The following is a 12,782-nucleotide window of genomic DNA, read 5'->3' on the forward strand; positions in this document are numbered from 1 at the left end:
TGTACAAGATGCAACTGGAACATCTCGTCATCTCCAATAGCAAGGAAGCTACCAAAGAAAGATTACTAGGGTCATGTCCAAAGGACTCAGGAGCCAACTTAAAGAGGCTCCCACTGGTCAAAGATGGGACAATTTGAGCTTTAATAATGTTAATAATTGCAATGGATTAAAATATATCCAATATATTTACATATATGAGTTTAGAATGATATTAAATAAAAACAACTAGTTACCTTTAGAGGACAGGGAACCAATTCATTATCTTGAAAACTGGTAAATAAAGGGAAAGAATCAAGCATTTATCCTGCCTTTCCTATATGAAGTGTACCACTGGGTGACCAAATGGTAGATGAGGGGAATTGTTTCTTCATATAAGTAGTCCAACTAATAAAAAGAAATGATAGAATTAGAATATCACCATATTGCAACCCCCAAGGAATAAATGGATCTATGCATTGAGCACCAATAGCTGCTAACAATTAATAAACTGTACATTTCTTTTGTGTGGTTTTCTAGATCTGTTCTATTTATAAAAGGTATGAGGGATAGAGACAGGACATTGGAGTTACAGATGAAGAGAAAGAACAGGGTAGAGGCAATTATTAAGTCTGTACTGGCTGTTCTTTCCAGAACTGATAAAAAGATGCACCCAAAGATATTTTTGTTGAAGAGACAGATATATAAATAACAGGTGGATGCAAAGAAAATGAACTGAAAGAGCATATACTAAACCAACAACAAAGGTGAGGGTGAGAGAGAGGATTGGGGGATAGGGAAGTGATCAAAACAGTCTTTAGCTTTGAAATATTTCACCTGTTTTTCAAGGAGAATATATTTATATACAAAAATTTAAAGTTATTTAAACAACATGCTTGTTAAGAGAAAAGTGCTATCAGCAGAAAACTCAGATCTACGAAGGCAGATGGATTCAAGCAGTCAAAGGGCTAAATAATGCTTATTCAAAAGGAACAAGTTATTTCTCCCAGTTGTGAACTGGGCCACCAAAAACATAATTTCTCTAGGACAAGTGCTCTATCAGTAAGAAATTTGAAGGACAAATAAAGAAAAAAAAGGTAGAATACAACTATTTCCCCACTGGTTGTCTTATGTGCAAGGACTTAGAACAGCTTTAGAGAATGAAAACATCCCAAAGACTCATTCTCAGAAAACTTCAACACTTAGAAAAGCACTAAACTACACAAATGGCCTCCACAGCAAGCTCTCCAAGGTACACATGCTCTTGACACTGTTCTCCCCAGTGGCCACATGCCTCGCTTCCTGCAGGTCTCTGCTTGAATGTCATGTCCTCAGAGAGGACTTCCCTGATCATTCCCCTCTCTAGAATAGCACCCTTGATCCCTTTTGCCCTACGCTGTTTTATTTTTCTTTGGAGAGGTAGTGCTGCTTGGTTGGTGTTGATGACGTGTGGGTTTACTCTCCCCCCCGAATGCAGGACTTTCATCAGTTTCCTTCCCAGCTATGTCTCCAGCACCTAGATAGAACAGCATCTGGCACAAAGTTGGGATCTTGTGACGGAAGAGCTGAATGGGTTCCCTAAACTGCGGAAGCTTTCCCCAGATGAGCCCCAGATGGGAGCCGAGCAGGGGCAGAGGGAAGAAAACAGGGACTCACCTCCACGTTCCAGACGTAGGAGCTGTGGAAGAGCTCCGACCACATCTTGCCTACTTTGTTGATGTCTTTGACATCCCAGATGTAGATGCTGTGGTCCTTATACACGCAGGACAGCCACTGATGGATGGGGTCAAAGGTCAGTGCCACCGTATCCGGGTAGACTGCTTCTGCCTTTCTGTGGAAGAGGAAGCTAACAAGGCCACATGTGCCATCAGTCACCATCAATGTCACTGTGAGTAGTGACAGCTGCTCCTGGTGATACCTGAGCTAGCTGCCTCTTGCTTGGCAATGCCATTCCTTATATTTGGGGTGGTCCATCTCCCACTCCAACTCCACTTCTCCTTCCTCCCTCCCAGTTCCTTTGCTTTTGCTTCTAGTCCAAAGGTTGTAAACTGGAAGCTTCTGGCTGGCCCCTGAGAACACCTGAATTTTTGACTCCTGTTGACATCTCTCTCCCTTCATCTAATCCAACCCAAGCTCCATCCTCTCTCTGAGCATGGAAGGATGATGGGCACATACCATCAGTTCTCAGTTCTCTCTCATTGGCCCCACCAACATGTGACCAAAAATCCCTATACAAGGGGCTGGGGAGCTGTCCCCTGACCTGGGGCCTCCCTACAAAGGCTACAGTTTACTGAGCATCTATGACACGCCGATCTGAGAGCTTTAGCGACACTGAATTCCCAGTCTCCATGAGAGGTAGGTCCTACGTTTTACAGACACCAAACAGCCTTACAACAAAGGGGAAGATACAGCACAGCTCAGCCCTTCCACCCCCTCTCAACATGGCAGCCAGAGGGATCTAATGCTCAAGGCCTGACCATATAACCAATGCCAATGCCTGAAATCAGGCTGCCCACTGACATCAGAAAAGACTTCCTTTATTGGAAGGAAGCTTCCCCTGCCAGTCTCCATAAATGTTCAGACCTGTCTCCCAACATCTTCCCCTGGTACACTAGGCTCTGATCACACAGTCCCTAGCTGTTCCTGCAACACACCAAGCCCAGGGGGTTTTTCCCTTCAGGTCTTTACGCTTGCTCTTGGGACCCAGCTCTCCACACAGCTGGTTCCCTCTCACCAAAGACGCTTCCCCTGGCTGCCAATCAACACAGCCCCATCCCCGGGCACTTTCCTTTCTGAGTCCCTGCTTTATTTCACCACAGCATTTATGACTATCTGAAATGGTCTCGTTTGTGTACTTGCTTATCATCAAGCTCCCTCACTAGACTGCAGACTTCATGGTGGCAGAGATTTTGCTGCCTCGTTATAGCTGTCTCCTTCCAGCCCAGGGCTGGCCAGATAGGTAGATGGGGCCGGAAGCATGAGTGAATGTCAGTGGACAGACTGAGTGGGCTCCTCTCCTTCCCCCTGCTGGGCAGTACCTGGGCTCCAAGCCCTGGGCCACGTCCACCCCAAGGTAGTGCGGTTTGGGCAGGTTCGCGAGGTACTGCAGGCTGTGGGCCTGGAAGATGCGGACTATCCCATCTGTGCAGCCGCAAAAGATGAGCTCCTGGCTGACACACAGGCAGGAAGACAGAGAGACCTGTGGGGGAAAAGGGAACACAAGTGTATTTGGTGTTCCATGTGGCCCAGTTCAGGGACACAGGGACTAACAGAACAGCCTCCAGAGAGGTTGGGTTCTAAGAAGTTCTTTGGGTCTAAGAAGTCTATTTTAGCAAATTTTAAGACTTTTGAAATCAGGATGTAGCAGTCACCATTGAAAGAAACATGCCAGCAGGCAGACAGAGGCACAAATTATGACAGAATTGTTATTGTTTACAGAGGAACTCAGCTGTGTGTGGAAAATAATCTGTTCAGCAGATAGTGACTTCAGATAGGTAATTTGCAGTAACAGGGTTGAATTTGAGGCTTACATTTTACTCCTTATTGTTTGAAAACAACTTCATAGAGATTATACTTCAGAGCAACACAGAAAAATGTTACCGTATACAGGAAAGACAATTGGGCCATCTATCCTGCCAGAACACACAGATGGACAGGGCAGGAAGTGCCAGACCTCTGGATACACATTACAGGAGTTTGTCCAAGTCTAAAGGAACTTAATTTATAAGTTGTCATTTATGACAACTGCTCAGGGGCTAACCATCCATCTGTCAAAAGCTTTGGACTTGCTTAAGCTGCCAAAGTTCTAGAAAGAGGATTCAAACGAGAAAAAAACAAATGATGTTTAACCAACTAGGAAAAACAGATGAAACTCTGAATTCTTCCACAGGCCTGACACCATTCCTTTAACCCTAAAGGTGAGTTCTGGAGGGGAGCCACAAGAGCAGAAGTGGGATGGGGTGCCTGGGTGGCTCAGTCGGTTAAGTGTCCAACTCCTGATCTCAGCTCAGGTCAATCTCACAGGGGAGATGGAGCCCCACATCAGGCTCTGCACTGCTTGGGATTCTCTCTCTGCCCCTTCCCGACTCGCATGCTCTTTTCTCTCAAAAAAAAAAAAAAAAAAAAGTCAGGAGTAGGAAAAGGAGGGAAAACCATTATGCTCCTGCTGATAGCCAATGGGCATCCAGTCTCAGAACAGGAAGACAGTTTGGATTCAAACCCTCAGATCCTGAAGAAAAGTAGTTCTGCAATTTATAGATGTAACATCCTTTATTTTATTTGTTTGTTTGTTTATTTATTTATTTATAAGTTTTTATTTATTTATTTTGAGAGAGAGAGAATGAGAGTGGGAAGGGGCAGAGAAGAATCCTAAGCAGACTCACACCGTCAGCCTAGAGCCCAACTCGGGGCTCAATCCCACGAACTGTGAGATCAGGACCTGAGCTGAGATCAGGAGTTGGATGCTTAACCAACTGAGCGACCCAGAAGCCCCCATCCTTTGGTTTAAAATGTTATAAGAGGGGGTGCCTGGGTGGCTCAGTCGGTTAAGCGTCTGACTTCGGCTCAGGTCATGATCTCATGGTTTGTGAGTTCCATCCCCATGTCAGGTTCTGTGCTGACAGCTCAGAGCCTGGAGCCCACTTTGGATTCTGTGTCTCCCTTTCTCTCTGCTCCTCCACTGCTCATGCTCTCTCTCTCTCTCTCCTTCAAAAATAAACATTCAAAAAATTTTTTTAAAAAATAAATAAAATGTTTTAAGAGCACCTCAGTGGCCCAGTCAGGTAAGCACCCTACTCTTAGTTTTGGCTCAGGTCGTGATCTCATGGTTCACAAGACTGAGCCCTGCAATGGGCTCTGTGCTGATAGTGTGGAGCCTGATTGGGTTCTCTCTCTCCCTCTCTCTCTATGCCCCTCCCCTGCTCACACTCTCACTCTCTCTCTCAAAATAAATAAACTTAAAAAAAAGTTATGTATTTTTAACATAGTCTTTTTTTGACTGAAAAATGAAGTCAATCATACCTTAGATTAAAAAAAAAATGCAGTCCTCCCGCCAGTTAAGAGTGCTCAGTGAACGGGGCGCCTGGGTGGCTCAGTCGGTTAAGCGGCCGACTTCGGCTCAGGTCACGATCTCACGGTCTGTGAGTTCGAGCCCCGCGTCGGGCTCTGTGCTGACAGCACGGAGCCTGGAGCCTGCTTCCGATTCTGTGTCTCCCTCTCTCTGACCCTCCCCCATTCATGCTCTGTCTCTCTGTGTCTGAAAAATAAATAAACGTTAAAAAAAAAAAAAAAAAAAAAAGAGTGCTCAGTGAAGAAGAAAAATGGGAACTGGATCAAACAGTGACAGGAGAGCGATTGTAACCTTGACCCCATTACAGGGTACCAGGCACTGTGCTGAGCACCTTCTATATATTATCTCATGGGACTCCCTTATTAACTCTGTGAGGTAGGCAGCAGGATTTCCATTTTACAGATGAGGAAACTGAGGCTCATTGAGGGAAAGTTACTCACCAAAAGTCTCACAAGCAGAACTTTTGAGAGGTTAAACCCAGAGTTAGTGGAATCAACTACCCGGCAGGGACATTACTGAATGTCCCTAGAGACACATGTCCTGGGAAGAGTGTTTTCCCCACTGATGGCAGACAGGGAGGGTGGGGTACCTTCAGGTTGATCCACTTCTCCAGCACCCTCTTCTCACTGAACTGGCAGAGGAGGCCCGAGTAGGACACACAGAAGGTATTGCCTGCCATCTGGCCCCGGCCACAAGCCACGCCACAGAAGATGTTGTTGTGCAGCTCTCCCAGGATGCCTGAACGCCCTACAAGGGGCACCGTGCCCGTCACCTGGAGGCACAGCAGGGCATAGTAAGACACTGTCCGCATGGCCTCGACCCCAGCAAGGTCACAATGGGACTCTCATGACCAGACGATATGACACATAGCTAAACAGAAGGGCTCGAAGGCATTCCTCCAAATGGAGGAGAAAGGAAGAAAAAAGCAGAACAGACACTTCTAGGCAGAGTGGCTGGAAGGTGGCAGTCCAGAAAAGAGGTCTGGCCCCAGGGTCTGTGTGTCGGGAGATTTCCCAGCAGGGCCTGACAGCACCTGAGCTGTCTGAGCTGTCTGAGCAGGCCCAGAAGCAGAAGCTGAACCAGAGGCCAGACAACCTCTGAGATCACTGGCTCCAAATCTCAGGTAGAAACAGGAGTCCACACTGCCCCTAACGGTTAACCGCCAGGCCTGGCTAAGGGGACAGGGGCAGAAACCTACCTTTGCTTCAGTGGAGACTTCCAAGAACCAGAACCTCACATGCCGATTCCCTACGGTGACAAAATAGCTGCTGTCCTCTGAGAAAGAGAGGGCGATGACCCTGCATGATACCTTGTTGGAAGCCACCACAATGTCTTTCTGGAAGAATCAATGCACAGAAGTTCATGCTAGCACCCAGCCATTGGATCATTTGTGCCTGTGCCTGAGCCCTGTATCACTCAGCCATCCCCTGCTCCAGGTCAGTTTTCCTGGGGCCCTCTGGGCCCTTGGGGAAACCTACGTGTGGCACTCTTATCTTTACTAATCAGAGGAGACTGAGGTTTGGAAAGGTTTTCATGCGTGAGTAAGTTCCAGAGCTCTCCCCAAGAGTCCCAGCTCTACAGCTCACACGTGGCAGAGCCTTTGCAGGATGAAATCCTCTCCCTTGTCCTATATGGTAGGTGCTTCTCCCCACCTCTGCCAGGCTCAGAGAGGTGGTGTCATGTGCTCAAGATCACACAGCACGTTGTGAACAGAGCCAGGATTTGCCACCCACTTCTGCCACCTCCAAGTCCTCCCCTAGCTGTTCCCAAATCCAGCCTTCAGTGCATATTAACTCACTGAATTCTCACAACTCAACAAGGGAGATGCTAACGTATCCCTTTTACAGATGAGGAAACGGACCCACAGATAAGTAAAGTCACTTGCTCAAGGTCACAGCTGGTCACTATGAGAATTACGTAATTCTACTAGTTAGAGCTTGTCGTATGCCTCACAGTAAGTGTCTAAAACTGGGATCAGCATGCACTAGGTGCTCAATAAATATTTTCCGGATAAATGAACACTTTACCAAATTATCTCATTTAAGTTCGCTCAATGCCTGAGCTGCAGGGTACCCCCACCAGTCTTCTCACCTTCCAGTCCCAGACGTTGAGTACCATGTCGTGCTGGTAGCCCATAGACACGATGTGCTTCATATTGGGGGAGAAGGCCACACAGGCCACGCCGTACTTGTGGCCCAGCATCTCTGCCACCTGATTCTTCTCATCCACATCCCAGATGCGCACAGCAGGCCTGTGCCCGTTCTGGGGAAGGTTGGGCCATTACTGCTGCTGGGATCTGCACCAGGAGGGGCTGGAAGGGCTATTGGGGCTAAAATTGGCATTGCCCCAGTATGCCCCAAAGCCACCTCCCCCATCTGCCATGGGGCTTTCTGGCCCAGGAAGAAGCTATTCTAGGGGCCTCCCACACCTACTGTGGGGGTAGAAGGAATGGCCCCAAGATCCCTTCCCACCCACTCACAAACACAACTCACCTCCCCTGTCACTATGTACTTCCCATCAGGGGAGAAGGCCAGAGCACTCAGCGACTTCCTGAGGGAAGGGAAAGGCGTCAGTCATTGGTTCCAAGGAGGGTAGGCAGCCAGACCCCAGCCTGGCTGTGCTCACAGAACTCTGCCCACTCCTTGCTCCCAAGCCTTGAAAGAGGCCAGGAGAGGTGAGTGCCAGCAGCTCCCACAGAGCCAATGTTGCCCATGTGCCCAGCACAGCATACAGCGCGTTCCCTGCATTCCCCACTGACAGAAGAGGGTCAGTGGCACAGGAAACCAGGCGTAAAAGCAAAGTCCCCAAACATAGATAGGGTGGTCACTGTACAAGGACCTTCCTTTCCTCTTGCTCAGCAGGGGTGGGCTCCCTAAGGCCCCACCCACCCTATAACCCTGAGAATTCAGGTGCAGGAAATGGTACCGATCTGTCCTAACTGTAGGGGGGGTGGTGCTGGCAGACATCACACTGAGACAGCATGTGCTCCACTGCTAAACACTCAAAGTGTTCTGGAAAACCCATGAACAACCAACATGTTTCTCTCTAGCCTGCACAAGGACTGAATGACCAGAGTAGTTTGCATGTTTTTTCTGGCAGCAAGTTTCATGGTTCCCAGACTATGTTGTTTTTTTCCTCTCCCCTCTCTCTCTTTTTTATTTGAGAGAGAGAGAGAGCACACACACACAAGCTGGGGAGAGGAGGGGAGAGAAAGAATCTCAAGCAGGCTCCACGCTCAGCTCGGAGCCCAACGTGGGACTGGGCTCCACAACTCTAGGATCATGACCTGAGCAGAAATCAGTCGCCCAACCAACTGAGCCCATCAGGTGCCCCTCCACTCTCTCTTTTAATCCTATTTTACCTGTGTTCCTTAATGGTCTAGTAATGGTCTCCCTCACGTGAGTTAGTTGGTGTGCAGGTAACTAAGCAAATGCCTCTGAGTCTCTGACAATCTTATAGAACACTTATCATCATCACCTAACTCTCTGGTGGCTTCCCACCACTCCTAGGGCAGCACACAAGGCAAGCTGCCTACCCGATCGCCACCTGCCCGTCCTTCCTCGCCGACAGAAGCCAAATTTTAATTAGAATGGCAGTGTCTCCAGCTGGAGTACATTTCCTCGCCTCTCTACACAGGTACAGCTACGTGATTTAGTCTGGTCCGTGAGAAGTAAACTGAAACGCATGTGGGATTTCCAGAAAAACTCCTCAAAGGCAACTCTTTGTCCTGATCCCCAATCGTTCCCCTTCTGAATAACGGACATGACAGCCAGAACTCCATCTTGGACCAGGAGACAACCTCAAGTACAGAGGCCTCACAACAGGCACGGTGGAACAAGAAGACAGGCAGACTGGGGTTCCTGAGGCTTGCAGAGACACCAGCCCCTGGGTCCTCACCTCCAGACTTCTTTCGAGCACAAAGAGCATGCCCTTGTGTTTGACGCCATGCTCGTGGGTTTCTGTTGACTGCAGCCACTCCTAGCCTGTCGTGTGCCCTGACCCTGCGCCCGGCCCTCCACAAAATGCTCTATGGGCATCGCTGCACTAATTCCTCAGGCATGCTCCATGAACTCAGGTCTCTCAGCCAGTTTTGAGACGAGGAGACCTCAACACAGGGAAGTCCTGCCCAAGTTACCTGACAGGGCAAAGCCCTGGCCATCAGAATTCCCTGCAGAGGCTTTGAAAAATGTCAAAGCCATGCTAAGAAGCATGAAGGAAAGTGCGGTGAGGAACAGGGTGATACATGCAGTTTCAGAGACGCTCCCCACAACATACTCACTAGTCACCGGGGGAAAAGAGAAGCTTCACAGTGGAAAAGCCTGGCAGACACCACCTTAACCAAGGGCCCAAGGGAACACCACTGGTCGTAAGAGAGGTCAATATCATGCACCGCCTGACAGAACGCACTGAGGAGGATGCAGCATTCCTTCTGAGGTGTTCCTGCCAAAGATGCAGAACCTCAGTCTATCTATGAGGAAACATCAGACAAACCCAAAGGGTGGAGCCTTCTACAAAATACCTGGCCTGTCATCCTCGAGTGTCAAGGTCATAAAAGTCAAGAAAAGACAAAGGAACTGCTTCAGACTGAAGAAGACCAAAGAGACAACTGAGCAACGTGTGATTCTGGACAGAATTCTTTTGCTGTAAAGAACATTCTTGGGGTAAATGGTAAAACTTGAAAGAGGCTTAGTTGGTAGTGATGTACCAGTTTTAATTTCCTGACTTTGTTGAATGTACTGTGGTTTTGAAGGATAATGCCCACCCCATGCCCAGGAAATCCACACTGAAATATTTAGAGGCACAGGGGTATCATGTCCCCAATTTACTCTCAAATGGTTCAAAAAAAAAAATTACTATGTATATAGACTGAGAATGATAAAGCAAATACGGTAAAAGGTCAACATCTGGGGAAAATGAGTGAAAGGTAGACAGGCATTCTTTGTATTGTTCTTTAAAATCTAAAATGATTTCAATGTGAAAAGTTAAACAATTGTTAAGACCCAGAAGCGACTTCTGTTTCAGCCTCCTCTCCCCTTTGCCCCCTCCTCCAATTCCAGGCAAAAGAATCTCCGTCTGCTCCAAGATTCTTACTCACTGCAGGGACTTTTGCCCTTGCTGTTCCTTCTATCTGGAAGACGCCCCCTACACTTTTGCAGGGGTCACTCCCTTACTTCTTTCAGGTCTCAGCCTCCAAGAGGCCCTCCCTGAGACCTCTGATATGGTTTTCCTCCATTTTCTGCCTGCAAACCTGCCCTAACACATCCTCGTTATTTCCCCCATAGCGATGGTCAGAGTTGGTTAGTAATTTGCCAACTGGTTTAGTCTGTCTTCCCTGCTGGACTGTCAGCTCTACAAGAGCAGAGATTCTCATGTCTTTTGTTCACTGTCCCCAGCACCCGGAACACTACCTAGCACAAAGCAACAACGTCGCTGAACCGACGGGTGAGTGAATGACTTAGTTACCCACGTACGAACTCCCAAGCCATGAGGGGAAGGGGGTGTGCGCCGGGACCCTCACCCCACCCCTACCCAATGTCCAGGCCCCAGCCTACCTGGCAGTGTTAAAAATGTGCTGCTGCTTGTTCTCCTTGGGGTTCAAAATCACCACCACACAGCTGGGGAGAAAGAGGGAAATGTGCCCAAACTGAGGGGAGTATTGGGGTCCAGGGATGATTCTATTCCCAACAGAAGAGCCCACACATAAATAAGGCTCTGAACAGAAGATTCTCTCCTCCTTCTCCAGATGTCTAACGCTGAGAATCTTAGGACACTTCAAGTTATTAGATAATATATTCTTAAATAGAAACCAACACTTCTTCTGTCAGGCACTGGGCTAATAAAGACCTTATGTGCACAATCTCTTTAAATCCTCACAAATGACACGTAAAGTCGGAAATCTTAGCCCCCTCTTGTAGATGAGGAAACTTGAAGCCCAGAGAGGGAAAATCCTTTGCCCAGGACCACCCAGCAGGTCAGGAACAGAGTGGGGATATGAATCCATAACAGATTCAAGAGCCCACCCTTGTCCTCTATCCTGGACTGCATTGTAAAGACTCAATGACAGACAGATATTATTCATTAGGAAGGACTACAGATCTGCCCCTGCCCTCCAGGAGTGGAGGGGTCTTTGGCGCCTAGAACAGTGCCAGGCTAGATCAGTATTTATGGAATAAACGGGAGGAGATCTTTCAGTCCTCTCAACTACCCAAAAGGAGGATATTCCTAGTTGTGTTTTATGGACAAAGCAGCAGGGGTTCACAGAAGAGCACACGGTGGAGCTGGGACACAAATCCAGGCTGTCTGACACCATGGCTTGGGTATTTCCCAGAATCGCCACCACCTCCCATCTGCAGTCACAATAAGGCTTTCATGGTGCTCACCACATGCCGGGTGCTGTTCTAGACCTAGATGGGCCTCTCCACAGTCCTCAGGGGTAGGCAGCTTACCTGCATCCTACAGCCAGAAAAGCCAAGGCCCGCCCACTCACTCACCCTGCCAGGTAGGCCACATGGCCTGTGCCGGGGTCACAGGTCAGGCCACTGCTGTTCTGGGCTGTGATGCCAAGCACCTTCTCGAGCGACACCTGTGGGGGAAATGTCCAAGTCAGAAGGACATGTCCCAGTAGGCCCTCCGTGGCACCACTGCCTCAGCCACCCATTCAGTCCCTGTTACATCTAATACTAACTGAACTTCTACAGTCATGTGACCAACAGCTAACATTTGTTCTTCTCAACATTCCTTTGAAGGACACAGAATGATGAGGAAGACAGACAAAAACCCCTACCCTCTTGGAGCTCACATCCTAATCATGATGGGATGGAGGACATAAAAAATAAACAGAACAAACATGTAAAACAGATGCCAGGTGCTGATAGGAGCAGAAGAGAAAAATAAAGCAGGGAAGGAGATTGGGAGTATAGGGAAGAGAGAAGGCCTCATTGAGAAGGTGACCTCTGAATAAGTTTCTAAATATTTTACAAGGATGAAAAATTCGAAGCCTCACAACCCAAGGAAAGAAGGCACTATTATCACCCCATTTTACAGATGGGGACATTGAGGCCCAAGATCCCATGCCTGTGGAGTGACAAAGTTGGGATACAAACCCAGCTAGTCTCTGGCTCCAAAGCCAGTCCATATGTTGGGCCCTGCAGGGGAGACACAGGTGTGAGCAAGAGTGGACACCATCTATTCCCTCAACAAATTTACAGTCTAGAGGTTCAACAAGTAAAGAAACAAGTGAACAATCACATTGAAAATTTTAAAATTCTCTAAGCAAAGTAATTTAAATGAGCAAATCTCTATTGTGGTTGATTAAAACAATTTAGAGTATACACTAATAGAATTGTGATACTTTCATACTTTCAAAACGAAAGACTAGTTTCTTTTTTTTCTTAATGTTTATTCATTTTTGAGAGACAGAGAGACAGGGCACGAGTGGGCAAAGGGCAGAGAGAGGGAGACACAGAATCTGAAGCAGGCTCCAGGCTCTGAGCTGTCAACACAGAACCCAATGTGGGGCTTGAACCCATGAACCGTGAGATCATGACCCAAGCCGAAGTCAGATGCTCAATCAACTGAGCCACCCAGGCACCCCTGGAATAGACTAGTTTCTAATTATTATTAAAGTAAAACATTCTCAAGCAAGTCCTTGGTATCAGAAATGAGAGGCATAGCATAATGATAGCTAACACTTACTGAGCATTTACCAGGAGCTAGGCACTGTTTAAATACCTGTAAC

General features: G+C 47.7%; 1 protein-coding gene across 1 annotated transcript in view; it reads right to left on the bottom strand.

The window, feature by feature from the left end:
- WDR62 (WD repeat domain 62) overlaps positions 1-12,782 on the bottom strand; it is a 44,782-nt gene that overhangs the window by 29,457 nt on the left and 2,543 nt on the right. Inside the window, exons 2-9 of the mRNA XM_047078195.1 lie at positions 11,536-11,627; positions 10,597-10,659; positions 7,537-7,594; positions 7,136-7,306; positions 6,243-6,380; positions 5,634-5,816; positions 3,015-3,175; positions 1,633-1,822 (exon numbers count right to left, since the gene is read on the bottom strand). Coding sequence (XP_046934151.1) covers positions 1,633-1,822; positions 3,015-3,175; positions 5,634-5,816; positions 6,243-6,380; positions 7,136-7,306; positions 7,537-7,594; positions 10,597-10,659; positions 11,536-11,627 — 1,056 coding nt within the window. The remainder of the gene's footprint in view (positions 1-1,632; positions 1,823-3,014; positions 3,176-5,633; positions 5,817-6,242; positions 6,381-7,135; positions 7,307-7,536; positions 7,595-10,596; positions 10,660-11,535; positions 11,628-12,782) is intronic.

Source organism: Lynx rufus, unplaced genomic scaffold (assembly GCF_022079265.1).
Source record: "Lynx rufus isolate CCGP_SWC_20201006 ecotype Redwood Valley unplaced genomic scaffold, mLynRuf1.p SCAF_16, whole genome shotgun sequence".
NCBI lineage: Eukaryota > Metazoa > Chordata > Mammalia > Carnivora > Felidae > Lynx > Lynx rufus.